The sequence below is a fragment of the Denticeps clupeoides genome, chromosome 9, assembly GCF_900700375.1.
Source record: "Denticeps clupeoides chromosome 9, fDenClu1.1, whole genome shotgun sequence".
NCBI lineage: Eukaryota > Metazoa > Chordata > Actinopteri > Clupeiformes > Denticipitidae > Denticeps > Denticeps clupeoides.
This window is the reverse complement of record NC_041715.1, coordinates 3,296,309-3,323,146: the sequence shown is the minus strand read 5'-3', so window position 1 is coordinate 3,323,146 and position 26,838 is coordinate 3,296,309. Positions and strand designations below refer to the sequence as shown.

At 50.8% G+C, this 26,838-nt stretch overlaps 4 protein-coding genes across 5 annotated transcripts; 1 reads left to right on the top strand and 3 right to left on the bottom strand.

The window, feature by feature from the left end:
• Positions 1 to 1,893: 1,893 nt before the first annotated feature.
• On the bottom strand, positions 1,894 to 3,810 carry rpl14 (ribosomal protein L14). The gene is made up of 6 exons (XM_028991696.1): positions 3,780 to 3,810; positions 3,181 to 3,282; positions 2,974 to 3,068; positions 2,314 to 2,413; positions 2,117 to 2,170; positions 1,894 to 2,003 (listed from the first exon to the last, which is right to left on the bottom strand). The coding sequence occupies exons 1-6, from the start codon at positions 3,780 to 3,782 to the stop codon at positions 1,932 to 1,934; spliced, it is 426 nt and encodes a 141-aa protein (XP_028847529.1). The 5' UTR covers positions 3,783 to 3,810; the 3' UTR covers positions 1,894 to 1,931.
• A 1,518-nt stretch (positions 3,811 to 5,328) lies between these two features.
• Positions 5,329 to 9,759, bottom strand: sgo1 (shugoshin 1). Of its 2 annotated transcripts, none has more exons than XM_028991780.1 (10): positions 9,456 to 9,759; positions 9,065 to 9,234; positions 8,793 to 8,965; positions 8,655 to 8,707; positions 8,431 to 8,480; positions 7,377 to 8,207; positions 6,309 to 6,530; positions 6,067 to 6,234; positions 5,824 to 5,971; positions 5,329 to 5,538 (listed from the first exon to the last, which is right to left on the bottom strand). In XM_028991780.1, the coding sequence occupies exons 1-10, from the start codon at positions 9,599 to 9,601 to the stop codon at positions 5,403 to 5,405; spliced, it is 2,097 nt and encodes a 698-aa protein (XP_028847613.1). In that variant the 5' UTR covers positions 9,602 to 9,759; the 3' UTR covers positions 5,329 to 5,402. The 2 variants fall into 2 exon arrangements, with proteins under 2 accessions (XP_028847613.1, XP_028847614.1); XM_028991781.1 differs by lacking the exon at positions 9,456 to 9,759 and adding an exon at positions 9,313 to 9,427.
• Positions 9,760 to 10,942: 1,183 nt separating this feature from the next.
• On the bottom strand, positions 10,943 to 11,934 carry LOC114797202 (receptor-transporting protein 3). The gene is made up of 3 exons (XM_028991929.1): positions 11,855 to 11,934; positions 11,593 to 11,758; positions 10,943 to 11,516 (listed from the first exon to the last, which is right to left on the bottom strand). The coding sequence occupies exons 1-3, from the start codon at positions 11,862 to 11,864 to the stop codon at positions 11,147 to 11,149; spliced, it is 546 nt and encodes a 181-aa protein (XP_028847762.1). The 5' UTR covers positions 11,865 to 11,934; the 3' UTR covers positions 10,943 to 11,146.
• A 2,925-nt stretch (positions 11,935 to 14,859) lies between these two features.
• On the top strand, positions 14,860 to 26,727 carry fam83hb (family with sequence similarity 83 member Hb). Its single transcript, XM_028990833.1, has 6 exons — positions 14,860 to 15,060; positions 18,077 to 18,545; positions 22,210 to 22,374; positions 22,453 to 22,577; positions 22,840 to 25,549; positions 26,105 to 26,727. The coding sequence occupies exons 2-6, from the start codon at positions 18,087 to 18,089 to the stop codon at positions 26,123 to 26,125; spliced, it is 3,480 nt and encodes a 1,159-aa protein (XP_028846666.1). The 5' UTR covers positions 14,860 to 15,060; positions 18,077 to 18,086; the 3' UTR covers positions 26,126 to 26,727.
• Positions 26,728 to 26,838: the final 111 nt, after the last annotated feature.

Sequence of the window (26,838 nt, the reverse complement as noted above, 5' to 3'; positions counted from 1 at the left end):
GCACCCGGGGGTGCCGCGGCCGCCCGCCCCGTCCCTGCCGTGACCTGGACGCTGTCCTATCGTACATGACGACCCCGCACAGGCCGCAGCAGGCGTCTCTCACCGGCCGCCTCCTGGCCCGTCCCGGCCGCTGGGGGGCGCCGCTCTTACAATCTGGAATCGGAGACGCAGAGACTCAGCAAGACACACACTGACCTCCGACCTCTGACATTTCCGCCGCCGCCGCCTCACTTCCGCTCCCGGGACGGCGGGCGGAAACGCCGGCTTCTCCTACCTGAACCTCCGACCCCCTCCTGCCGCCTGCGCCCCCCGCCGCCGACGCGCACGTGGACCCGGTGACCCCCCGGTGACCCCCCCCCCCCCCCCAGCGCGTGCGCGGCCTGCGGTAATACCTGGGTCGTACCCGGTCGGGGCGGGGTCGCCGGTAAACTTGTCGCGGTTCAGTTTAAAGCGGCGGCTCCGTCTGGCGGGGGTCATGTTAACGCGCGGGCCGTGTTTACGGCGGCCACGTGTCCGCGCGTCTGCGCCCGTCGCTCCGGGTTAATTGGCGGTCACGTGGTGAGGCGCCGGGCCCTGTTGCGCATGCGCACACGCCGCGGATTTTTTTTTTTTCTTCTTTTTTTCCCTGCGGGCCCTGCTGTCATCCTGGACGCTCCTGAGTTCCTGAATCCACGTTGAGACCCTCCAGGGACGACTGGGCCTTGGTCCCGTAAACCGTGGGGAGGCTCGTCAAATGGGTGGTAGTGGCCTAGTGGTTAACACACTCACCTATGAGCCAGAAGACCCAGGTTCAAACCCCACTGAGCAAGACACGTAACCCTGAGTGTCTACAGGGGGGGGGACTGTCCCTGTAACTACTGATTGTAAGTCGCACTGGATAAGGGCGTCTGGTAAATGCCGTAAATGTAAATTCCTGTTCTCATCGCAAGGCGTGTAGTGACTTGGTGTGAACATGGAGGGGTGGGTCACACACCCCATATCACCCATCTAATGGGGAGTAAACCCCGAGCAGTTTGGAGCTTAAGCTTTAGCCCAAAAATAAAGAGTTTGCATCTGGTATTATTAAAAATGATAGCTGACCAAGCTCAGCAGATATTTACAATCACCCCCCCATGGTGTAAACTGCAGATGCTGTAAATCATACATGAGGGCACAGGAGCCATTTTTATTACCTGCTAACAACAACAACAAAGTGAAGTGATTGTCACATGTGATACACAGCAGACGGTGCGCACAGTGAAATTTGTCCTCTGCATTTAACCCATCACACTGAGTGAGCAGTGGGCAGCCATGACAAGCGCCCGGGGAGCAGTGTGTGGGGACGGTGCTTTGCTCAGTGGCACCTTTGCGGCTCGGGATTCGAACCGGCAACCTTCTGATTACGGGGCCGCTTCCTTAACCGCTAGGCCACCACTGCCCCGATATTCTACTATGTCTTGGTCTTTATTTTTTGTAAAAGCACAATCACTTTCATGGATGCAAGAGGACTTGTGACCAAAGGGTTGCAGGTGAAAATGCCAAAGCACCGTCCCCACACACTGCTCCCCGGGTGCCTGTCATGGCTGCCCACTGCTCACTAAGGGTGACTTCAATACAGAGGACCCGTTTCGTTGTGTCACCATGTGCTGTGCAGCAGCGTTTCACAATAACAGCAGATAAAACACCCAACCTAAGAACCAGACGTCCCAGGTTCAAACCACACATGCTACCATTGTGTCCCTGAACAAGACCCTTAACGTCTCCAGGGCCATATATGAGATGAACTGACCGGACTGCACAGCATCAGACACCAGTCCCAACCATGTAAATTCCCCACTTGTGGGACTAATAAAAAGGATCTTAAAACGACAGGATAAAAAAAAAAGAAAAAAAAAAAAAAGTCAAGACTCAGGATAATATTTTAAAGTTCTTTATTTTGGGGGGAAAAAAGATCATGCTTTCTTGGCAGCAGCCGCTGCCGCCTTCTTGAGCTTCATCACTTCGTGCTTGATGATCCTGTTCCTCTGTGAGGGGAAATAAAAAAAAAAAAAAAAAAGTGAGAAGAAAGTCAGAAACTGACCTGACCAAACAACTACGAACCACATGCACAGAACATAAACAAAAATGGTCTACGTACCATTTTCTTGGCCTTCATAACCTTGAAACGGTCGAAGTCGGACATCCGGGCCCTCTGTGGAAAAACATCAAAATTAACCCTTTCAACCTGCAGCCCCGTAACAAACCTTAACCGGTCGAGTGTCAAATGTTCATCATTCATTTTAACGACATCCGATGTCAGATGGATGCTCAGGTTCTGTAAAATAGACTCGTTACCTTCTGCCTGGCTTCAATTTTCTTGGCCCAGCTGCTCTCGGCCCACTTCTTGGTGATCTCCGCCTTCTCCCACGCGCGCTTCACGAACTTCTGCCGAGCACTGTGGCCCACACAAAGAAATCAAGGGTTAAAAGGTCCCCAGATATAGGTTTTTTTGGTCTTGTTGGTCCCCTAATTCTGTATATGAAGTCTATTGTGCAGAATTATAGCTCTTTCGATCCAGTCCCACAATGAGATTTTCCAGGACATGCCATTTCGGTGTCAGTAGCTTTAAATGCTAATGAGGAGGAGAGCAGTCAATAGATGTTGAGGGGACATTCGCAGAAATGACGTCATCCACCAAACACAATGTTTGTGATTGCAATTTCTACATTTACATTTATCCAGAGTGACTTACAATCAGTAGTGACAGGGACAGTCCCACTGGAGACACTCAGGGTTAAGTGTCTTGCTCAGGGACACAATAGTAGTAAGTGGGATTTGAACTGGGTGGTCTGGTTCATAGGCGAGTGCGTACACACTAGGCTACTACCACCCTTTCTAGCCACTGCAGGACCATAGACAGGCTACCGAAACACGTATTAAATGTTAAATAATGTCACAAAGTGAAATTTTCACGGCGGGGACCTTCTAAGAGGAGAAAGAAGCAGGAGAGCTTACCTGTGTTGGAATTTAATCACGTAGTCGGTGAGCTGCATGCACTTGAAGGGCATGGCCTGCCTCCTCACACCCGTACACGGGCCGTCTACCAGGGCCTAAAAAAAAAAAAAAAAAAAACAAAACACATACATACATTTAACAACTCCGAAGACACAAATACTTCAGCAATTCTAGGTCCACAGTTCTTAACGTTGAACATGAACTGACCCGGTTCTGGTCGATGACGTCCACGATGGCCACCAGTTTGCCCTCATGAGGCCCGAAAGCGATGTAGACGACGCGGCCGATCTCGACGTAGCGTTTAAACACCTGGAATGAGAGTTACACTTCATACAGAGTCTACTACACACACACACACACACACAACACTCCTGCATGTAAACTCGGCGATGGGACCTGCAGTCATTCTGAAATGTTCCCCAGGCAACTTGGAAGTAAAATATCGTGGTGCCTTTTTATGATTCTGCTTAAAAGTTTAAACGGGCCCTGCGCATGCGCAGCTGCAGATTATTAAACGGCGACGTGCTGCTGATGGAAGCCGCACACGCACGCCGAGCACCGTGAGTAAACTCGGCGTCTCAAGCGCGAAATTCGGCCTGACCATCCGGTTACGCGCACCGCGGCCCGGCCACGTTTCTCCGCCGCCGACGAAGTCGCCGCCGAAAAAGCCGCCACCCGGCCGCCGGACGGCGGCTCGACCCGCGAAATGCGTCCGGACGCCGAATCCGGCGCGACGGAGCCCGCCGCGGGGCGAAACGGCGCCGTAAAAACGCGTTACTTCGCCGCGTTCGACGGGACGCGCTCACCATGATGGCAGTCCGGGACCAGAAAGGAAGTGACGACATCCGCCCTGCGCCCTTACCGCGTCCGCCCGGCGCGGCGCGCATGCGCGGTGGGCTGCAGGCGTCGGAATGAAGTGAATTATCCGGAGAAAAGTTACCAGGAACTATACGGGGCTGATTTTGCACGCCTTAAAACACGCTGATCTTGCAATATTGTGCGTATTTGTGAGCCCTCTGCGTCCTTATTCAATGAAGTTCAGAAAACAAGTTCCCAAAGGCCCAAAACTTTCTGCAGGCCATTAGGAGCCCAGCATGGAGTAAAGATTGCAGAGGAACCTAAGATAATATGATGTGAAAGCTCGAGGTGTCCTTGACATTTGCTGCAATTGATGACAGTTTGAGGTTCCTAATTTTACGTTTATGGCATTTATCTTATCCAGAGTGCCTTGCGGTCAGTAGTTACAGGGACAGTCCCCACGGGAGACGCTCAGGGACACAGGAACTGGTAATGGCCATCGGATGAATGACATGAATTTAAATGTACGAAATACAGGGATAAAACTGTAATCTAGTCCTCTGTCCAAACCAAAGGACCTCCCATCAAGAACAATCCTGAATAGCCAGAGTGGAGTTTTTGTGTATTTAATGATTAATGCACCTCCAAAAAGATATTACAAATATAAAATACCATAATTTATTCATAATTTATTGTTATGAAATTGATTAGCATGTATTTGAGTTGTGCAAGTTGAATTTGAATTGTTCCGTGTCACTGTTTGCTGTAAAAAAAAAAATGAATCCAAATGTATTTGTTTGAATTGTTTGAAAGACAGTGGCAGTGGTGGCCTCGCAGGTAAGGAAGCAGGCTAATCGGATCCCGAGCCAAATCCCAAGGCACCGTCCCCACACACTGCTCCCCGGGCGCTTCATGGCTGCCCACTGCTCACCAAGGTGATGTATTAAATGCAGAGGACACATTTCACTGTGACACCATGTGCTGTGCCTCATCATGACAATCACTTCACTTTCAATTTGCCGATAAAGTTCCCTCTGTTCATCTCGGCCCATGCCGCCTGTGTGACTAAATGTTTAAGAAAATACCTGGATTAACCTCACAAAACAATGATTTTATACCCTTACACCTGACCAAAAAGAACCACCGGAGACTATATGACTTGAGCATAAATGTTGGAGAAATACTGAAGGGGATAGTCAGTGCCCTTTGACCCTCTTCTTCGCTGTGAAACAGAAGGTTTCTGCCTTTTCTAGTCAGGGACTCCACTCGCAGTAAGTCCCTTTACTATATTATATCTTGACATAATATTATATTATTATATATTGACATCTGATGCAGTCCTGCAGCATTGTCCCCTCACCGTGTCCAGGATCCTGCAAAGTCCCACATGATTTGTTTTCAAGATTTTTCTCTTATGCATGCCCATGACGGCCTTTAAATCTACACACAATGTACACAATAAAGAAATCAGCCTACAAACACAATCATCACTTTATCTAGTAAAATATGGTGCGGCTTATATGTGCATTTCTGATGCAAAGTCAATTATTTGGGGCTTTATTGTTCAGTTTATAATCATAAAAACAGACATTTACAAAGAGACACACACACACACACACACACAAACAAACTCAGCAGCAGCCCACAAAGGACTCGTTGTATTTCTCCATGCCGGGCTGCTTCTTGATGGAGCGCCGCGGTTTCTGCTTGAAAATCGGGGAACGCAGGAACTGTGTGTCGGTGAATTTGTCACCACGCCTCAGCTTCCTGTGAGAACATTAATCAATCAATCAAGATCAATAAACCACTGTTACACTTAATAAAATAATATCATAAATGGAAAACATGGACACAGTTATTACATGACCTTTGGTTTCAGGCGCTGTACAAATTCAAGTAATTATTAATGCTTCATGAGGGCCAATCAAGTATAATATTTGTTATTCTTTTGTTTAAATTGTGTTTTGTTAATCAACCAGTGCATTCTGGGACAGTGTGAATTCAGTGATCAAATTGCCATCATGAGAATGGGCCAGAAGTGGCGGGCCTTACGAGTTGATCGACGGTTCCTTGTAGTTGACGGTGCTGGTGCAGCGCCGTCTGCGGAGGGGCGTGGGGGAGCGGTCTTGGGGGGAAGGAAGGTTCCGGAACGCTGCGGGGGAGAGAGCCAAACCCAAAGCAGAATGCACCACCAGCCCACCTGCAGGAACACACAGACACACACACACCAACTGTGTAAATCCAGCCACCAGCAGCAGGGCACCACACACGCACGCATGAGGGGGCGGGACTTACCTCTTCTCCTCCTGTCAGTCACTTTAAGTGGGTCTCTTGGCAGGACCACCGAATGCCTGTTGTAGTTTGACAATCTAGAAAGCTGCCTGTCAATCAACATAAGCTCCTCCTCCTCCACCACTGTGCTGCGGGTCAGGAGAAACTCCGCCCCCCGCTCTTCTACAGGCACTGAAACACAACAATAAGTGTAGGACAACCTGTGTGTGTGTGTGTGTGAGAGAGAATTCAGCATCACTGCTCACCTGTAACCTTATTCTGCTCTGACTGGCCAGCAGGGGATTCTGGGAGATGTAGTCCGGGGGTGGAGGACTCCTGTGGATGGAGCTCTGGGAGGTAAAATTCTGGTAAATACTGATCAGTGAGGGGGGGCAGTGGAGAATGATGATCGCTGGTGAGGGATTCTGGGATACGCTGGTCAGAGATGAGGGACTGTGGGTCTGTCTTCATTTTGGAGGCTTTAGAGTCTAGAACGTTAAAGAGATGGAATTTCAGGAGGGAGCTCACAAGCCTGAAGCAATGGGCGTGGCTACATGCTGCCCTTTCAGAGACCATATTATCATCATTCTTTGCACTAGGGGACAGTGCATACACACATAACACTGCTGCATTAAAACCAGATAATTAACATAAATCATTTAAAGTTCCCCTATTATTTCACTTATTTAACATTAACACGAGTTCCTGTCTACTGCAGTGGCTAGAAATGGCGATAGGTGTAAAGAGTGCTTTGTTCAGACAGCGGAAGCTCAGATGACGTCATAAGGGGAAGGTAACCTCCTTTTAAAATTCATGTCAGGGGACTTGTTCTTAGTAGGAGGAACTATAATGAAATGATGTTTTTTAGATTTGGATTTCATGATTTATTTCACATAGCATACGGTCTGAGTTTTCACAGAGTACAAAATAAAATCTGAATAATTTACCAGAAAAAGAAGAGTTTGTCTGTCTTATTGCTGTTATATGACTGGTATTTGGTTCCGATGTGCAGCTTTGATAAGTGTGTTTCTGTTTTATTACGACCCGAATGATTTACACCAAGCCTCTGGGATCTTGACGGGAGACGGGAACCGGCCCAGAGGTCCCGGTGGCCTTGTTGAGCAGGCATCAAACACAAACATCTAGTGACATCACTGTTATTGTGATCACATGTCACTCATGTCACGTTCATTTACATTTACCCGGTCACAGTGCTGACCGAACTCCGCTTCTTTATGCAGACTTTCTGAACACGGACTTCTACCCCACCAAGTCACCATCGCAGCGGCCACATTGGGAGGCAGTAGAAGCCTGTAGATGAAGAGGGCTCTCACCTGTATGGCGATTCGGAGCGACGTTCTCCTTCTGCTCTCGGGCAGGCCGCTGCTTGGAGCGCGTTCGTTTGGGCGGGGCGGCGTTCTCTCCACCCACCCGACTCCGCCTGCGGCTCTTCTGAGGAACGTACAGGCTGTCATTTTGCTCCTCCTCCTCTTCTTCTTCTTCTTCCCCTGGCGAGCTCGCGTCGGACTCCATGGCAACCACAGAACAAGAGTCCAGTGCAGGAAGGCGGTCCTGTGCAGCTTTAGCTCCGGCCCTGAAGGGTGTGACGTGGACCGCCTCCTCGCAGTCAAAGTCAAACGTGTCGTTCCCACCCAGCGAGGAGTTGAGGGTGTCGCCGGGCGCGGCGCCGCGGCTCTGTGAGCGGTCTCGACTCTTGGAGCGAGCGCGCTGGCGGCCGCTCTCCCACGGTTTCCTTAGGGGGGCGCGGTCAGGCCTGCGTCCGCGGTCCGGCTTGGGCCGGGCGGGTGGGGCCACCTGCTTCCCTCGCAGCACTTTGGTGTCCTTGCCGGCGTCGTCACATGACCCTCTTGGGGGGTGGAGCTGCCTCTTCGGCAGCTCGGGAGTGGAGTGCTGAATCGCTTGTGGCTCATTTGGCTCCGCCCACTGCTCTTCTCCATCCAATCCCGTATCCACGTTCAGCATCTCCATTTGACCTCTTCCCAAAGCAGCTGACAGACAGGCACTTGGCTCCACCCCCTCGATTACAGACACGTTCGACTGGAACGCCTGCGTACGCAAGCGCTCAGACCGTCTCCGCCCATCTCCACGGCGATGCCTGCTCACCACCGTCGGAGGGAGAGTCACGTTACCAGGGGCAACAGAGGCTGCAGGAGGAAGGAAGTTTTGTGAGGAACATTCTAGAATTCCAACTCTCCCTGCGGTCCGAGCCTAATTTCGCATTTTACATAAATCCGAATACGACATGCAAGTACAGAAAGAGAATAACATGCTGCAACTCTAACCTGCAAGTGCTGTCAAATAAAGCTTCTGAAATTCAGTCCACAAGGACTTCAGGAACGAAGGAACCACACACACACACAAACACACCTGTGTCAGCAGCAACCCTGGGTTCGGTCAGGACCTCCTCAGCTCCACACCTACAAAACACACACACACACACACACACACACAGAGAGAGAGAGAGAACGCGCCTTGACAAAACGCATCAACCGCTCATCACAACACACACCGTCCCTCACCGGCCCTCCTGCTGCACGATGGGATGTGAACACATACAGACCGAACAAAGTACTGTTTTTAAAAGTTCTCACTTGGGGGAGGGGCTACCGGACGAGTCCGGCACCATAGAATCAGGGGCGGAACCCTGAAAGCAAAAACGCATCAAAATGAATACCGCCGCTGCATACCTGCTGCAGCTCTGTGTGTGTGTGTGTGTGTGTGTGACTGACCTTTGACCTGCGTTTGAGCAGCAGCAGGTGGAAGTACAGCGCCTGCCTCTCTCGCTGCAGGTGCAGGATGGCCCTCTGCGCCTGTCGTACTTTCTCCCGCTCGGCCTGCAGCGCCTCCGCCAGCGCCCGGTTGTTCACCTGGACGCTCTTCAGCAGCAGCGGCTTGGCCGAGGCTGAGGGACGAGAACCCGGGGCGTCAGCGAGGGGCTGGTCCACCCCCACGAAGCCGCAGCGATCTGAACGAATTCCTGCAGGGCAGGAGAACATCTCACCACTCGCCCGGTTCTTCATCTTGGACACGCCCTTGCTGGCTGCACACGCGCTGGCCAGACGCTTGGTCCTCTTCTCCTTCATCTTCTGCTTGATGTCGTCCAGGCTCTCCTGGAAGGTCTTCTTCTGGGCCGGAGCCCCCCTCTCCCGGACCATGATTCCTCCAGCGAACCTGGGTGAACAGACGGTCCACGTCAGCCCTGGGCACTGACATGACTCGGTAAAGCACCACGATAATGTCATAACTAACCAGTTCTCCTTCTAAAAACCGAGCTTAAACCGGTTTGTTGTACGTAGGGACACGGAGGGACGCGAGGATGAGAGGAAGCGAGCAGCCTCGCTCCGTGGAACAGGTTTAAGCCTCGTGGGAACGTAAAGGCCGCAGCGTCTTACCCAGCCGAGTTTATTAGTCGTCTTCCGACCTCTTCGCGGCGTCGAAGGTCCGGCGATGTTCGCGCCGCCGCTTGCCTGCGCCCGGAGATTCGAAACACGCGACGCGCCCTCTGATTGGCCGGTCGCAGCGCGTCACTTCCGCTCATCGGGCCGCCTGCTCCTCTCACATGCGAACGGCAGGGGTCGCCACAGGACAAGCCTGGGAAAAAATGTCACGCACCCCGGTTTTCACAGAGTCTCCTGTTGTTATGGCGATCGGCGTCTACTCCGGAATGTTGTGAAGATGATTTGCAGAGTCCCTCTCTGCCATGAAAATGAATTAAAAAAAAAAACAATTTCCACTGCATTTCAGCCCTGCCACTGAAGGACGCGCTGAGATCATTTCAGTGATCCTCTGGTTAACACCAGTGAGAGTGCTGAGGAGCACAAGCCTGGAGATCATTCTGTCGTGCTGTTTCGCTGACTGGATGCTTTAAAAGGAGGGTGATGCTCGAAATCGTTGTTCTTCCAATGAAACACGCGCAGTCATAATTGTGTTGCGTAAAAAGAGCTTGGCAGGCGAGGATATTGCACCTTAACCAACCATGGCTGTGTTTTTTTTTTTTACTGTAAATACTGCTTTTTACTGCTTCAGGCTTCTGCAGACTCGTGTATGTCCCATGCAACAACATCCATTCAGCAGCCACTGGTTTAATAACATTCTACTATTAAATGCAATATTATATTTACATATTCAAATATTTACATTCCTTTACGCCACAGAATTGGTTCTAACATGCATTTTTATTGAAAATAATGGAAGTGAAGTGATTGCCATTGTGATACACAGCACACGGTGACACGGTGAAATGTGTCCTCTGCTTTTAACCATCACCCTGAGTGAGAAGTGGGCACCATGACAGGCGCCCGGGGAGCAGTGTGTGGGGACAGCGCTTTGCTCAGTGGCACCTCAGTGGTTTCGGATTCGAACCGGCAACCTTCCAGTAAACTGTCCTCTGCTACTTCACTGTGGGGCCTAGCGGTTAAGGAAGCAGCCCCGTAATCAGAAGGTTGCCGGTTCGAATCCGCAAAGGTGCCACTGAGCAAAGCACCGTCCCCACACACTGCTCCCCGGGCGCCTGTCATGGCCGCCCACTGCTCACCAAGGGTGATGGGTTAAATGCAGAGGACAAGTTTCACTGTGTACACCGTGTGCTGTGCTGCTGTGTATAACATGTGACAATCGCTTCACTTCACTATTGCCCCTTAGGCCACCACTGCCCCGCAGGGTTGGCTTCATTTTACAATGCCAAAAGGCAGCCGCTGCGTCCTCTTTTCTGCAAACTGGGCCCAAATGGCCGTTTCAGTGTTAAAGGTGGCCGAGCATAAATAGAATGAACTGAGGAACGTTTTTTTAATCGGGACTCCATCGTCCATTTTTTCACAGCAGTGTTGTGTACAGAATGTGCACTTGGTATCGGCCCAGTGAAGAGAAGTGAAGAAGGGTCCACAAGTCTACGTTTCAGACTTTATTTATCATAACAGCATCTCAGAATTAATGATCAGATTAGAGAACCTAATTGTGAATATGCAAATGAACTTAAAAGCGAAGTGGGGGACAATTCAAAGAAGGTCAGTTTACATCAGCAAAAAGAATAATTTAATCATGCAAAACTCGGATAAATGGCATCCATTTAACCACGCCCACACATTCAATCTTGGCAGCAGATGCCCGACTGACAGGCTTCACACAGGTCACTCCTGTGGGGTCGAGTTCTGACCCTCTCGGACCCCACGGACGCGTCATCTTCCTCATCTTCCTCTTCCTCCTCATCTTCCTCCTCCTCATCTTCATCCCCGTAGCAGTTTTTGCGGATCTTGGCGAACAGGCGCTCCAGCGTCTCCTCCACCTCCCGCTCCCGGAAGCCGGGGAGTTCGAACACGTCCCGGCAGCGGCCGCACGCCTGGCCGAGCGGCCGCATGATGACGGTGCCGCGCTGCGCGCCGCCGCGCCGCCGGTACCGGAACAGGAGCACGGCGCGCGCGGAGCGCCAGAGCTTGGAGCAGGTGCCGCAGCGGAACCTGCAACACAAGACAGTGACCCCCTCCATCTCTGCGTCGCGGGCGCCCCCTGACCCCTGACCTTTCCCCTACTTACTGTCCGAAGGCGCAGTGCGTGTAGACCCTCCAGCCGCGGCGCCGCTCCTCCGAGCTCGTCTCCTGGGACAGGCTGTAGTTGAACTGGAAGGTCCAGTCGTCGCCGTAGTCCAGCTCGTCCTCCATCATGTCCGAGAAGGTGTCCGACCAGAGGGACGGGATCCAGTCTGGAAGTTCATCATCATCATCATCATCACTTGAAGCTGGAGTAAAACGATGATGATGATGATGAGGGTGGTGGTGGTGGTGGTGGTGTGACTGACCTGAAGTCATGGTGCTCCAGCGGTGACAGGTCCGGCCGGGCGCGCCGCGCTCTTTATCCGCCGCGTCGGAGGCCGAAACCGAAAACGCGCGACTCACTTTCGTTTCCCGAAGAGTCACGTGAGCCGCTCCGTTCTGTTTTTATTACTCCACCTTACTCCCAGTTTACTCCATTACAATTAATAAACACCATTACAAATAATAACATGTTGTTATTATCTCTGATCTCACCCTGTCACCATGACATTATGACCTTTAAGCACGAAAAAATATATTCTATTCATAATTAAGATCTTACGATTTACGGACATTAACACAATGCACATAAAGTGCAATAAAAATAATGTGCGAGTAAAGAAACTTTGTGAATGCAGGTCGTTAATAACGAGAGCACGACTGGAGAACCCCCCCCCCCCCCCCCCCCCCCCCACACACACACACACACACACTTACGTTTCATTTTACATTTACAATTACACTTACATGGACAGCGAGGTCCACAATTCTAATATTGTGATCTAATATTGAAATATTCATGTGAAAAGCCTTGTAGAATATTTTATATATTATTTATATGTGATATGTTACTGAAATATATTATTCCCCTGGCTGTGCATGGTGTATTTATTGATGATTTGATTGGACTGTCGTTTTAACTGTTAGACACGAGGTGGCGCTCAGGGCGTGGATCTTTTACAACTTGACTTTTAACCACATGGGACACGAACGGGTCCCAAAAAGAAATACGTTTAGATTTCATCGAAGCACACATGAATGCTGTCACAGACATAAACACCATGTTATCATTCAAATGATAATATTAATCTCAATATTAGACGTTTGACCTGATATGAAATGGGTGGTAGTAGCCTAGTGGGTAACACACTCGCCTATGAACCAGAAGTCCCAGGTTCAAATCCCGCTTACTACCATTGTGTCCCTGAGCAGGACACTTAACCCCGAGTGTCTCCAGGGGGGGACTGTCCCTGTCACTACTGATTGTAAGTCACTCTGGATGGCGTAAATGTAAAATGCTGTATGTCTGTTTTATCGGCGCCCTGCAAAGCGTCTGCTCCGTGGCGACAGGAAGTGAGGTGGCGGCTGAGCTGGTGGTGATGTCACCAAGAGAGGAGAGCGTCACCTGACACACAGGTAAGTGTATCCCCACACTCCCCTCACTCTCTCTCTCCCACACACACACACACACACTGCTTTTCTGCACAGATTTTCAGACGATGTTACAACAAAGAGACACGCACACACACGGGTACAAAGCATGTCTGTGTCACATGATACAAAGGGGTGATATTACATCCAGAGAGAGGGGTATTGTGGGAAACATTCCCGAGGCAAAGGAGAAACAGGTCTCTCTCTCTCTCTCTCTCTAACACACACACACTCATCCTCACTGATGTAAGGACTCATCAGGACTCGTGCAAATAAAATTCATTGCGGTTGGGGGTGTGTGTGTGTTTGTACCTCATATTGTGACACAAGCAGCCAGACGCGTGCGTGTTCATGTGTGTGTTTGCTGTGTGACTGGTATGTAAATTGGTTGTTTACAGAGAGAGTGCCATGTGTGTGTGTTTGTGTTCTGGGTGTGGTGCATGTATGTGAGTTGCACTGACACATTCCTTCTGTGGCCGCGCCCTTCCTCACCCTCCCTGCTTCACCTGAATGGTTACTAAGGTAACTTGCAACACACACACACACACACACACACACACACACACACACACACACACACACACACACACACACAGTCAGTACAACATTTTTTAATCAGCATGGGTCGATGAAGAAGTGTGTAACACGACGTACAGGGTGTGTCTGAATGCCCTTTACCTGCCACATACACACACACACAGCCACACACAGTGTGCATTATCAGTGTTGTAAAGCAGGGCGTGGCTCATGTTCTTTCATCTCTTTATCTGTCTCATCGGTTCACTGAGCAGTGAGGGAGGCAGGTGTCTGTCTGCCAGGTCTGTCCATATGTGCTCTGTTGTGTGTGTGTGTGTGTCTGTGACTCACTACACACTCTCTTTTTATAGAGCTCGTGAGCTTTAGACCAACTGAAAAATCCTGGGTGTTTTAGAGCAGCATCCATCATCTTCACCAGTGGCCAGAGAGCCTGACCCGACATCGGTTAGACGCTGACCACTTCAAGACCTGGCCTGTGGCCGGTGCTGTCCCAGTGCATTGTGGGAAACGAAGTACTTTCGCATCCCACGCACAGTGGCGTGCGGACCGATCAAAGGCCCGAGGGAACCTGCGCAGATAAATCAGGTCGTTGGGGTCTTTTCTTCTCGTCATGACAGCTGCGCTGCAGAAGCGGGGCGGTAACGGCACTGGGCGGGGCCGAGATCAAATTCCACCGGCGGGTTGCCAGGTGCGGCATTTATACTGCGGCATTTCATTATATACTGTATTTCAAAATTCAAGATTCAAGACTGATTTACTGTCAGTACAACAGTATACACAGTATACCGTGTACCGTGAAATAATGTTTCACACAGACACCACCATAGTGCAATCATAAAAGAATAAAAATATATATGTATATGCACCCTAAACTAAACTATACTAACTAAAACTAAAGCTTAAATACTGTACATTTCAGTCATATCATTACTTTTAAATACTTTAATACATATTTCTTATTCGTAGTACATAATTTACTATTTGATGTGACTATTTGATGGTAGTAGTAGCCTAGTGGGTAAGACACTCGCCTATGAACCAGAAGACCCAGGTTCAAATCCCACTTACTGCCATTGTGTCCCTGAGCAAGACACTTAACCCTAAGTTGCTCCTGGGAGACTGTCCCTGTAACTACTGATTGTAACTCGCTCTGGATGAGGGCGTCTGATAAATGCTGTAAATGTAAATGTAAATGACATGCAAGGCATTTGTCCAGGCGTTGTAATCACTTTATTACCAAACTGGCAACAGGCCCCCGCTGCAGAAACAGACTCCGGTTTCGGGGCGGTTGCGGCGGACCTGGCAACCCCGCCTGGAAGAGGCCGGACCTTCCGCGGCGGATCCCGGCGAGCGGCACGGCGAGTAGGTCGAGCGGGACCCCGGCTGCTGCCTCCGGACTCCCGGCGGCGCTGAGGGCGGAATGTGACCGCGGAGCGACGCGGCGCGACATGAGCGACCTTCTCCGCGGGAGCTGAAGCGACGAGACGCGAGCAGCGACCGACAGGTTCGGAGTTTTGGGAGTTGGAGCCCCGGGGGCAGGAAAGTTCCGCCGCTGTACAGCAGCGGAGAGCGACGTTTGCGACCTCGACCCCGGTTCTAATGTCGTGAATTCTTCATCTGCGCCCGTCTAGAGCTTTAGATCCACTTTGCTGGAGTTTTGGAAGGTCTTGTGCATTTGGGGGGGATGGACGGGCCAGGAAGTGTGGAATTCTGGGAGAGCCGGACGTGGTACCTGCCTGGCATGTCTTTATTCTGCCCTGCAAGGCGCGGGCGTGGCACCCAGACCTGTCTTTAACCTGCAGGGCGTCCAGGAGCTGCGTGAAGTCACGTTAAGAAGAAAGGGAGGCGGTGGCCTGGCCTGCAGCAGGGGGTCAGGGGTCGTTCCTGACCCGCGTCCGTCATCCGCATGGATTCCAAATGCCACCGCAGCGGGCCTCATGTCCCTCATTACCAAATCGTATTAAATGTGACTCAGCGGCGGCGTCTCGGCATGTCGGTTCCCCTGCCTGAGGTTCTCCTGTCCGGGCATGAAACGTTCTGTAATGCGGCTCCTCTCCCGTCGTCGTCTCGTCTTTATTAGGAAAGTAAAACTCAGCCCTCTACCCCGGCCCGAGTTTCGCCCTTTCGCGCGGGCCGAAAACAGGCCGAACGCGGGCCTGTGACCTCAGCGCTCGAAGGTCGTTCGGTGGAGAAACGAGGTGTTTTGATGAGTGGGCACCTTTGACTTATCCACACCTGTTGGCAAAATAATCAACACACACACACACACACACACACACACCGGCCTGCAGTGTGTCGTGGACGAGGGGAGGTGAGGGATGGGCCGTCCTGTTCTTACGCTCACTAAAAACCTGGAAAAAGTCATGGAATATGAAAATTGATTTTTCCACAGAAAAGTAGTACGTAGCACTTTTACGTTTACGCCCTTATCCAGAGCGACTTACAATCAGTAGATACAGGGACAGTCCCCCCCTGGAGACACTCAGGGTTAAGTGTCTTGCTCAGGGACACAATGGTAGTAAGTGGGATTTGAACCTGGGTCTCCTGGTTCATAGGCGAGTGTGTTACCCACTAGGCTACTAACGCCCTCGGAGGAAGTTTTCACAAATTTAGTTGAACATTTTGGTAAATTGGACTCCCGTCCCATGTGGTGATGGAAGTATGGAGTAATGGGAACGCCGCGGGAATTCCCCGTCCTGCGCTGCGGCGTGCGGCCCGAGGCGCTCCGGTTGAGCGCGGACGACCAACTCTTCTCCTTCTTAAATCGGCGTCCGTACAGGCAGCACTGAGCTGCGGCCGATTAAACGTCAGACGGGTTCAACGTAAAAGCTGCTTAATATGCAGCCGGAATTTAAATAAGGTGAATTCAATAACAAGAAAATGTAAATGAGAAGCGCGTTAAGGGCCCGAGCTCGATCGTCATTCCGGCCTGATTGTCACTTGGGATACACAGCTGCACAGCACACGGTGTACACAGTGAAATTTGTCCTCTGCATTTAACCCATCACCCTTGGTGAGCAGTGGGCGGCCATGACAAGCGCCCGGGGAGCAGTGTGTGGGGACGGTGCTTTGCTCAGTGGCACCTTGGCGGATCGGGATTTGAACCGGCAACCTTCTGATTACGGGGCCGCTTCCGTAACTGCTAGGCCACGATGGGCCGGGACACGTAATGAGTTTTATAGATGTGTTGTGCTGAGGTGCGTAAAAAAAAAAAAACGTATAAACGACTCGTAACGCACAAAGCATGTTGGCACAGTCGTGTTGGCCGACATCCGCCCGTCATGATAATAAAAAGCTGCGCTCGTCGGGCTCGGGTCAGTACAGGAATACCTGGGCCACGCCCAGCCAGAGGTCGGGCCCCGCCCTTCGCGACCTCCGATTGGTTTAGAACACGACACGGGCCCCATACGTGTGTGATGCGTGTACTACGTGGAGTTTGCGGAGATTTCCGTCCCCCGGATGGTTGGTTGCGCCGCTCGATCTACGGCGTGGTCGCATGGGGCCGGATTCGCATTTTTAAGTACTGAAACGGCGTGATCGGCGGGTGGACAGTCGGCAGGAGAGGTGTACGAGAGGTGTAGTACGACTGTTCTTGAGGGCGTGGCCGTTGTCACCGCCGTATTCCGCATGGGATGCACCCGCCCTGCTTATCAGGATCGCTGTCGCGTGGTGACCGGACCCGGCCGTCCAGATAGGAAGACCTGAACTTTGCTTCGTACGAAGGACACGCCCCGGTTCCTGGGTTCCCTCTTCCGGCCGAGTCTCCATTCGTCCGCCACGCCGGAATTGTCACGTTCTCACTCGATTTGTGGCGCCCCGCGGACCCATGCTAGATTGGGGACAGGAACGTGTCCCGCCCTGGCCCAGACCCGCCACTCTTGATCCCACGCCGCCGCCGCCTGACCGCAGGCTGCACGTTTCCATGGCGACGGGAAAAACAGGCAGACACACACACAAGCACGCCGGGACGTTGGAGAACTGTGAAAAAGAGACAAAGTCAAAAAGCCGATAACCGGTGAAAATTCCAAGTGTTTTATTGAGGTGCAACGTTCCTGCAGCCGCTGCCAAGCGGAGTCGTTCGAATTTCGGCGGTGGCACTCGCCCAGCATTCCGCGGGGCCCGGTTCGGAACCGGTCCGGCGGGGGGGGGGAGCGTAATTATTTTTTAGTCTGGCTCGCTTCCCATGCAAATCGCCACGTAGGACCTGTTTGCTTTATAAGGCACAACGCCGGAATGTCATCCTGGTGCGTGGTGGTGGCCTAGCGGGTAACACACTCGCCTGTGAACCAGAAGACCCAGGTTCAAACCCCACTTACTACCATCGTGTCCCTGAGCAAGACACTTAACCCTGAGTGTCTCCAGGGGGGGACTGTCCCTGTAACTACTGAGTGTAAGTCGCTCTGGAAAAGGGCTGTAAATGTAAATGGCCACGAGGGACGTGCGGGACGATAGCGTTGGGTTCGCGGGTGTCGTGCATCATTGGTTTGTTGTAACCGGCCTTTTTGTGCTGCTTTTTGCAGGGTGGCAACCATGCCCCACCGGTCTCAGAGTTCCTCTGTGGGGGACAACCCCCTCGACCCCAACTTCCTGCCCCCCCACTACCGCGAGGAGTACCGCCTGGCGATCGACGCGCTGGTCGAGAGCGACGTGGAGGGATACTACGAGTTTCTGCAGAGCGCGGGCGTGGTTGACTTCCTGTCCAAGCCGGAAATGGAGCACATCAAGAGCGCGGCGCAGGCCCCGCAGCCGGGCGTGGCCGGGGGCTCGCTGCCCGAGCTGTCCTACCGCGAGTCGGAGCAGGGCAGCTCGTCTGACACCTACTGGCCGCTACACTCGGACCTGGACGCGCCCGGACTGGACCTGGGTTGGCCACTGCCACAGCACAGCTTTGTGGGCCCGACGGAGGTCACGACCCTGGTGAACCCCTCAGATCCCGACATGCCCAGCATTAAGGAGCAGGCCCGGCGTCTCATCAAGAACGCACAGCAGGTGGGATTTCAGAACCTGGTTCCTCAAACACATTTATCCTGGGGACCAGTGATGTCATAAAGCACCACACCCCCACCCTAACATGCACATTTACAGCATTTACCAGACTTACAATCAGTAGTTACAGGGACAGTCCCCCCCTGGGGACACTCAGGGTTAAGTGTCTTGCTCAGGGACACGATGGAATAAGTGGGGTTTGAACCTGGGTCTTCTGGTTCACAGGCGAGTGTGTTACCCCACTAGGCCACTAACACCCCATCTGCATGAAGAGATAGATATAGAAGGATTTTACTATAGATAGATAGTATTACTGTTATTATCGCTGTAATTATAGTTATTCTGATGATTTCATTAACTTGATTAATTTACTTTGGGCGACAGCACAGATTGGTCTTGGGGGATTTATTGCTAGAAATAAAAGCAAATAAAATGTATGAAATGTCATAATATGTAATAAATGGACGATGGTTTCTTGGCTCTGGATCATTCGGTCAGTCGCCATGAGTTGATGGACGCTTCTGAAAGAAAGAATCCAGACTGGTTTGCTTTGAACTCGCCATGCTTTATTGACAGCTCACATAACGCACGTGTGTGTGTGTGTGTGTGTGTGTGTGTGTGTGTGTGTGTCTGTATGACAGAGGGCAGGAACGCTGAACATTCTTGAATGCCGAGACAAGGGGGCAGGGAGGGGCAGAGAGTGCTAGAAGTGCTGAGCTCAGACCCACCTTCTCATTCAATGCGTTTTCTTTATCTTCATGACCATTACGTTGGTAGAGTTCTGTACTTAACAAAAAAAGGTGAAATAAGTGAAAACATGTTTTATATTCTAGTTTCTTTGCTCTGATTACTGCTTTGCACTCTTGGCATTCTCTCGATGAACTTCAAGAGGTCGTCACCTAAAATGCTTTTGCAACAGTACTTCAAAGTAAACTAGGAACTGATTAGTAGCCATTGATTAAAAGACACTACAACATGCAGAAGACTCACTAACCTCAAACCTCGGGAGATCCTTCGCGCTCGACACGTTCCAAAATTACACTTTTCCTTTGTATCTGCATTTTTTTTTTACTGTAAATACTGCTTTTTACTGCTTCAGGCTTCTGCAGACTCATGTGTGTCCCACGCAACAACATCCATTCAGCAGCCACTGGTTTAATAAGCAAGTTATAAAGCAACATTCAAACTAATCATTCTAATTCCAGAACTACTATTAATGCAATATTACATTTACATATTCAAATATTTACATTCCTTTACGCCACAGAAATGGTTTTAACAAGAATGTTTATTGGAAATAATGAAAGTGAAGTGAATGTCAGTGTGATTCACAGCACATGATGACACAGTGAAATTTGTCCTCTGTATTTAACCATCACCCTTGGTGAGCAGTGGGCAGCCAGAGGAGGTTAACAACTGTGAGCAGACTGGAGAAAGCGCTGGCTGACCATGATGAAATGCTTCTTCACAGCGAGCTCTGTGGAAGCCAGGAGCCTGGTGTAGCCCAAATGAAGAAGCACCGAACGTCTTCTTCAGAAGAAGATCGAACGTGATCAAGGAATCTCAAATAAAATTACACAAGCACTGCTCACCAAGGGTGACGGTTAAAAGCAGAGGACACATTTTGTTGTGTCACCATGTGCTGTGTACCACAATCACTTCACTTCCATTATTTTCAATAAACATTCATGCACTAATAGTAGTTCTGGAATTAGAATGATTAGTTTGAATGTTGCTTCATAACTTGCTTATTAAACCAGTGGGACACACATGAGTCTGCAGAGGCCTGAAGCAGTAAAAAGCAGTATTTTTACAGTAAAAAAAAAAATACAAAGTTTAATTTTGGAACGCGTCGAGTGTGAGGGATCTCCCAAGGTTTGAGGTTAGTGAGTCTGCTGGGTGTTGTAGTGTCTTTTGAATAAATGGCTACTAATCAGTTCCTAGTTTACTTTGGAGTACTATAACTGCCACCTACCGATCTTTCTTGGTGTGGCTGTAGTGTTTCAGTAGGTGGGCAGGTAGAGGAACTAGATTACTGAACAGGCCCACCAGGCCCAGGGTCTCCAGAGCTCCAGTGCTCTGCACACAGATTCTACTGAAGTAATAGGCTTATAATAATAGGTGTATTCATCTCATGTCTGAATACAGTCCATTTATTTCCACAAAATTCTGAATTTATCATTAAAAGGTCCCCTGACATGACTTTGTGAGATTATTTCACATTAATACGAGTTCCCCTAGCCTGTCTATATGGAGATGGTTTCGTTTCAAAATTCACAAATAAATGTGACAAGATTCACAAATGCATTTCTCGAGATTCACAAAAGTCAGTGTGATCACATTTATTCACCAACCCATGAACCTGCGTTTACAAAAAATATATATATGGCCAGGCGGCCAATCACATCAACTGACGTTCGAGAGTTTGATTTAATGGTGACAACATTGCGCTTCTTTTCGGAAAAGTTGACTCTTACTAGCCTCTTTTTCACCTCATCAGCATCCATTTTCGCATCTCTCTCACGACAATTAAAACCTGACTATGGTGGTCGAGATTTGCAAATCAGATTAACATTTCATGTCTGAGTGTTGAGTCGTGGCAACTGGACTTTCTTTCTTTAGAGGTAGAGACGTTTCATTCTGCATCCACAGAGCTTTGTCAAGCTGAGGGAAGTTGGCTTGTGCCCACAAATTTATCCCCCAGGTTGGTTTCACCTCAATCCCGTCTTGAATAGGATTGTTAAGTAAAACATTTTTCTGGGGATGGAAGAAAGGGCAGCTAAGTAGGTTGAGTAGGTTGTGTCTGAGGCCTCTGTTGAGTGAGGGTTTGTTGATTTGCACATGCAAAGCTTCCCTCACTCCTCTCTCAAACCACTTATCTTCTCTGTCCAATATTTGAACATTCTCGTCCAAAAATGAGTGTCCTTTGTCCTTAAGGTGAACAAAAAATTTTTGTGGCCACAAGCCAACTTCCCTCAGATTGAGGGATGCAGAATGCAACGTGTCTAAGAAAGTCCAGTTGCCACGACAAATTCACCTGGATGACTGAGAATCTTCACAGACACTAACAGGGTGGTAGTAGCCTAGTGGGTTTGACACTCGCCTATGAACCAGAAGACCCGGGTTCAAATCCCACCATTGTGTCCCTGAGCAAGACACTTAACCCTAAGTTGCTCCAGGGAGACTGTCCCTGTAAATACTGATTGTAAGTCGCTCTGGATAAGGGCGTCTGATAAATGCCATAAATGTAAATGTAAATTTCATAAAACTACTTTACAACACGTGACACATTTTCAACGAAACAAATTTACAAGCGGCGAATCACGCGGAAAGGACATGTACTATAGACGGGACGTTCGCGTTTACTGACTGATCGTTTATTGTGCAACCCGACTAAAATCAATGATAGACATTGAGCCTGAGCCTGCCAAGATTTAAAGTTCTAACGTAAGGCGTGTTCATTTATTTGTTTATAAATTTTAATTACATTTATCTGAATGAATTGGTGTAGAATCGAGACTGGACCATAGCCTGAAAAATGCTTTTGTAAGACACAGCAGGAGAAAGAGTGAAATGAAGGGAGGGAGAATGCCTAGTAGATCATTCTCCTCAGTCGCGATAACCCAATTAGTAGGGGGATGAGCCTAACATTGGTCCTGGTTTGCAGGTTATTGCCATCGTGATGGACATGTTCACTGACGTTGACCTCTTCGCCGACCTTCTGGAGGCGGCAGCCCGACATGTGCCTGTCTACATTCTCCTAGACGAACAGAACGCCCACCATTTTGTCTCCATGGCGGCGAGCTGCAAAGTGAACCTGGAGACGATACACGTAAGATTTTCCAGGCCGGCGCCGACCTCCTCGGTTCCGCCTGGTGCATCTCACCAATGCTGAGTGTTTGTGCTTCAGACGATGCGTGTCAGGACCGTGGCAGGCATCACGTATTTCTGTAGGACCGGGAAGTCTTTCAAAGGCCAGGTGATGGACCGCTTCATGTTAGCAGACTGCAGAGCTGTGCTAAGTGGCAACTACAGGTGAGTTGAGAACCTCCACAACGCTGCACATGTACATGCACGTTAGGCAGCGGTGGCCTAGTGGTTAAGGAAGCGGACCCGTAACCAGAAGGTTGTGGGTTCGAATCCCGAATTCTTTGTGAGTCCATTGCTCACCAAGGGTGATGGTTAAATACAGAAGACACGTTTCATTGTGTCACCATGTGCTGTGCTGCAGTGTTTCACAATGACAGTCACTTCACTTTCACATGTTAACCGCACATTGTCCTGTGTTTCACGGCAGCTTCATGTGGTCTTTTGAGAAGATCCATCGCTGCATCGCTCATCTGTTCCTCGGGGAACTGGTAGCCACGTTCGACGAGGAGTTCCGTATTCTGTTTGCCCAGTCACAGCCGCTTGTGGTGGAGAACGCCATGGTGCCCTCTGACATGGGCAGCGGGTACCTGAGTAGCCATTATGGCCTGAAGAGGACCCAGTCCCTGCGCGTCCCCAGAGGATTCGTTCGACAGGCCGAACTCTCGGCATACTCATTTGGAGATTCGACGTTGCCTTTTCGCCGCGACGACCCGTTCCGTCACACTATGGATGCTGGATCTTCTGGCCTGCAGGTCAGCAAATTTGCCTCGCAGCAGTTCAGGATGCAACAGTCCTTCCTGGACCAAGGACGATCCATGATGGCATCGAGGCAACTCGAGATGAATGCCTTCAAGAGGCACAGTTATGCAGAGGGCACCAGGGAAAGTTACTCATCCTCTCGGCAGTACATGAAGCACCGAGTTATGAACAATCTGGAGGAGACAGAGTCCCACTATCAGAGAGAGCACAACTTGTACCTGGCAGAAGGCTTGGGAGCAGGCCTTGGTCGATATGAACAACCGGGGAACATGGGCGTTCTTCACCTAGACCATGCCTCTGATTCTGGATATCCACACGAGCTTGAGCTACCTGGAGACTACAACATGTTGTCCTCCGATGACCTCAGGTACAACCCTGGAAATATGCACCAACCTGACATGGGGCGTTACGGTCAATCAAACCAGAAGAGGCCAACTGTTGGTCAGGCCTACGCTTGCCAAAGCTCCCCAACTCATCCCCATCCTCCAGACCAGAGGTATCCAAAGTTTCCTGAAGGAGATCAGGAGCGAGGAACACAGGACCCTGATGTCAAACTGGGGATGAGGAGCTGGAGAATTAACTCCTATCTTAATACGTATGAAGATGGAGGGGAAGAGGGCCTGCCACAGCCCATGGAAATGGACACCTTTGAGGAGACACAGCCATACGCTCCTGAGGCATCCATACCACGCTTTGGGACCAGGGAACTCCCCAGCAACCCCATCATACCAAAGCTAGACCTGCGTCCACGATTCGGAAAGCCTGTTCTACCAAATGCAGGGTCTGATCCTCATCTCCCACCGCCTGACTCACTTTCATCCCAGGCATCGGTGGGGTTGGACGGAGACAGGGAGGGAGAAGGAAAGGACCCAAGGGACAGAGGTATAACCAAGCACGAGTCTTTCCGTTCCAGGATCAACCCCATGCTTCAGAGGAGCTCTCGTTTGCGCTCATCTCTCATCTTCAGCTCCTCTAAGATGGAGACACACAGCTCTCTGTCTTCTAAGACCGGCGGGGACCTCAAGGAGGAAGAGGTAAAAGACCCCATTAGGGTTTCTTCAATCGTGGCAGAGATACTAGAAAAGCGGAGGTCTATCTCACGAGAGCCCTTCGACTGGAACAAACACAAGAAGACTGAAGAGACAAAAAGTGTAAAGGCTTCAGAAGAAAGTAAAGATTCCTCCCTGGCTGTGAAAACAGAGCCCTCGACCGAAACCAAAGACGAACTCGGCCCCGCGGTGAAGGAAGATCCAACCGCGCTCTCCATGAAAGAACTGTCCTCTCTGTCCATAACCGACCCGGAAAGCCGACTTCTGTACTCGAAGGAGCTCGAGAATAAAAGGCCGCAATCCGGTTCGGTGAAAACGTCCGAATCCTCAGACACGGCGCGTGCCGCCGCCGCCGTACCCCAAGTTCCGTCGGTCTACGTCACGGAGCCCGCTCCTCAGGCGGCCGAACCCTCGACCACACCCAAACCTCCGGTGACCATGAAGCCCAAACTTCACGAGTGGGGCGCGGAGAGGCCGCGCCGAAGCAGCACCAGCCAGAAGGAGGAGAGCGCGGAGGCTGGCAAGAAAGACGCGGCGTCCACAAAGACGACCAGGACGCTGCCCTCGCCAAAGTTCTTCAAAAGGGACCCGCTGAAGACGCTAAAAGCCACGCCGCCGTCCCGCCGCGTCTCGTGCGACGAGGAGATCCTGACCGACGCCACCGACGCGGAGAAGAGCGAGCTGAAGAAGTCGCGGAGCCACAGCTCCTCCAGCGTGCAGCGCTCCGAGTCGGGCGAGGGCCTCGCCCGCCACAACTCCAACACCTCGCTCAACATGGCCAGCGGCGACGGCAGGGACGCCAGGGACAGCAAGCCAGCGGACTTCTTCAAGAAAAGCACGCAGAAGATCAAGGGCTTCTTCGGGACGAAGGGAGACAAAAAGACGACAGCGGCAGCCTCTTCGGACGGCAAGGGAATGAAACCGGTCCCAGAAACATCCGAGGAGGTCACGTCTCCGAAAGGACCGCGTCCCGACGTCGCGGAAGTCCCCGCGGAGAACCACAAGGTGGCAGCTAAGCCAAGCCAGTCTTCCCGCTACCAGTCCTCCACCTCGAACGTGCTGTTCAGCAGCAACCTCAGGGACGACACCAAGGTGATCCTGGAACAGATCTCGGCCAACAGCCAGAAGAACCGGCAAGAGATGGCCAAGCAGACGGAGGAGGCCAAGGGCTCGGAGGGGACGGCCGACGCGTCCGCCCTGGACCCGTCCCTCCGATACCAGAGCAGGAATCGCTTCGCCCGGCCGCAGGCCAACCCCCAGGAGAGGGACAGTCTGCTGAAGAGGATCGAGAGCATGAGGAAGGAGAAGAAGGTGTACAGCCGCTTTGAGGTATTCTACCGCGGGAAGGAGGAGGTCCCCACCGACCTGAGCGCTTAGAGCAGGGCGTAGGGACCTTGGCAAGAGGATGGTCTTTAGAGCCACGAAAGCGAGCATAAGTAGGTCCGCGTAGACACTACGAGTACGAGTAAAGAAACGTAGCGCCGGTGATGAATGATCTTCATATGTAGATAGGAATGTGTAGATGTTAGCTGTGGAGCGCGACTGACAATATCACACTGGATGGAGCTCGTATCAGGTTAGAACCTTCGCTTGCGATCGTGTTTTTTTGCTCCTAATCAGATTGCTGAAGTGGAATCATTTGTGTGAACGGATGCCGCCACCTTTAGTTGAGCCTTTTACGACAAATGTAGATGTTTAGTTCTGTATGTAAATGACGTCCAATGGCTACTGACATCTTAAAATAAAGGTATATTTTTAATCATCTTTGCAATAAATGCAAATTTTTACTCAGTCCGACGTTTACGGCGAGGTTTGTTTTTTTAGACCTGGGGAGGGGAATTTCTCAGCTGTTACACTCACATTTGTCCTTCTGCCTCTTAACAGATGGGGAATAACCTGGGATAGCAGAGCAATGCCAAAGGGACCTATGGTCTGGAGACTTCAGAGCTTTTTCTGTGGGCACGTACACACAAAAAAACCCCAAAAAGAATCAAACTTTCCGCACACCAGTTACGCATGTCACAGCAAGCAGGTATGATTAATCACAGTGTCTGGCTGCCACCGGACACTGTCCTGGCACTGGCAGCCACAGTCAGGCCGTGGGGCTCTCTATGCCCATATATGGGCGCAACACACACACACACCAAGTTTACTTTCTTCAGTACACACAGGTTTCGTGATCACATCACAGACATGTGCGCCGGCCGGCTTTCAGCGTCCTGTGTGATGAGCACCCGGTGAGAGGTGTGTGTGTGTGTGTGTGTGTGTGTGTGTGTGTGTCAGGGAGAGTAAACACAATGTTCTTGGCCTGTGAAGTATGCGAACATGTCAGGACCTGGAGAACCTGCAGCACATGCCCTGCGTGTACACAAACACACACACACTCACACACACACACCAGAACTCCACATCGGTGGTTTCATGCTGTGCCAATGGAAGACTGTCGTCACACAGACCAAAATGGACGGGAAAAAAAAAAAAAAAAAAAGACTAAATTTAAGACTGGATTTACAGGAGGAGGGAAAAGATGGAAGGGGGGGGGGGGGGGGGTGGAAAAACAAAGTCAGGGAGCACAAGAAGATCAGGGGAAAGTTCAAGTGACAAAGCAGTAGAGGCCT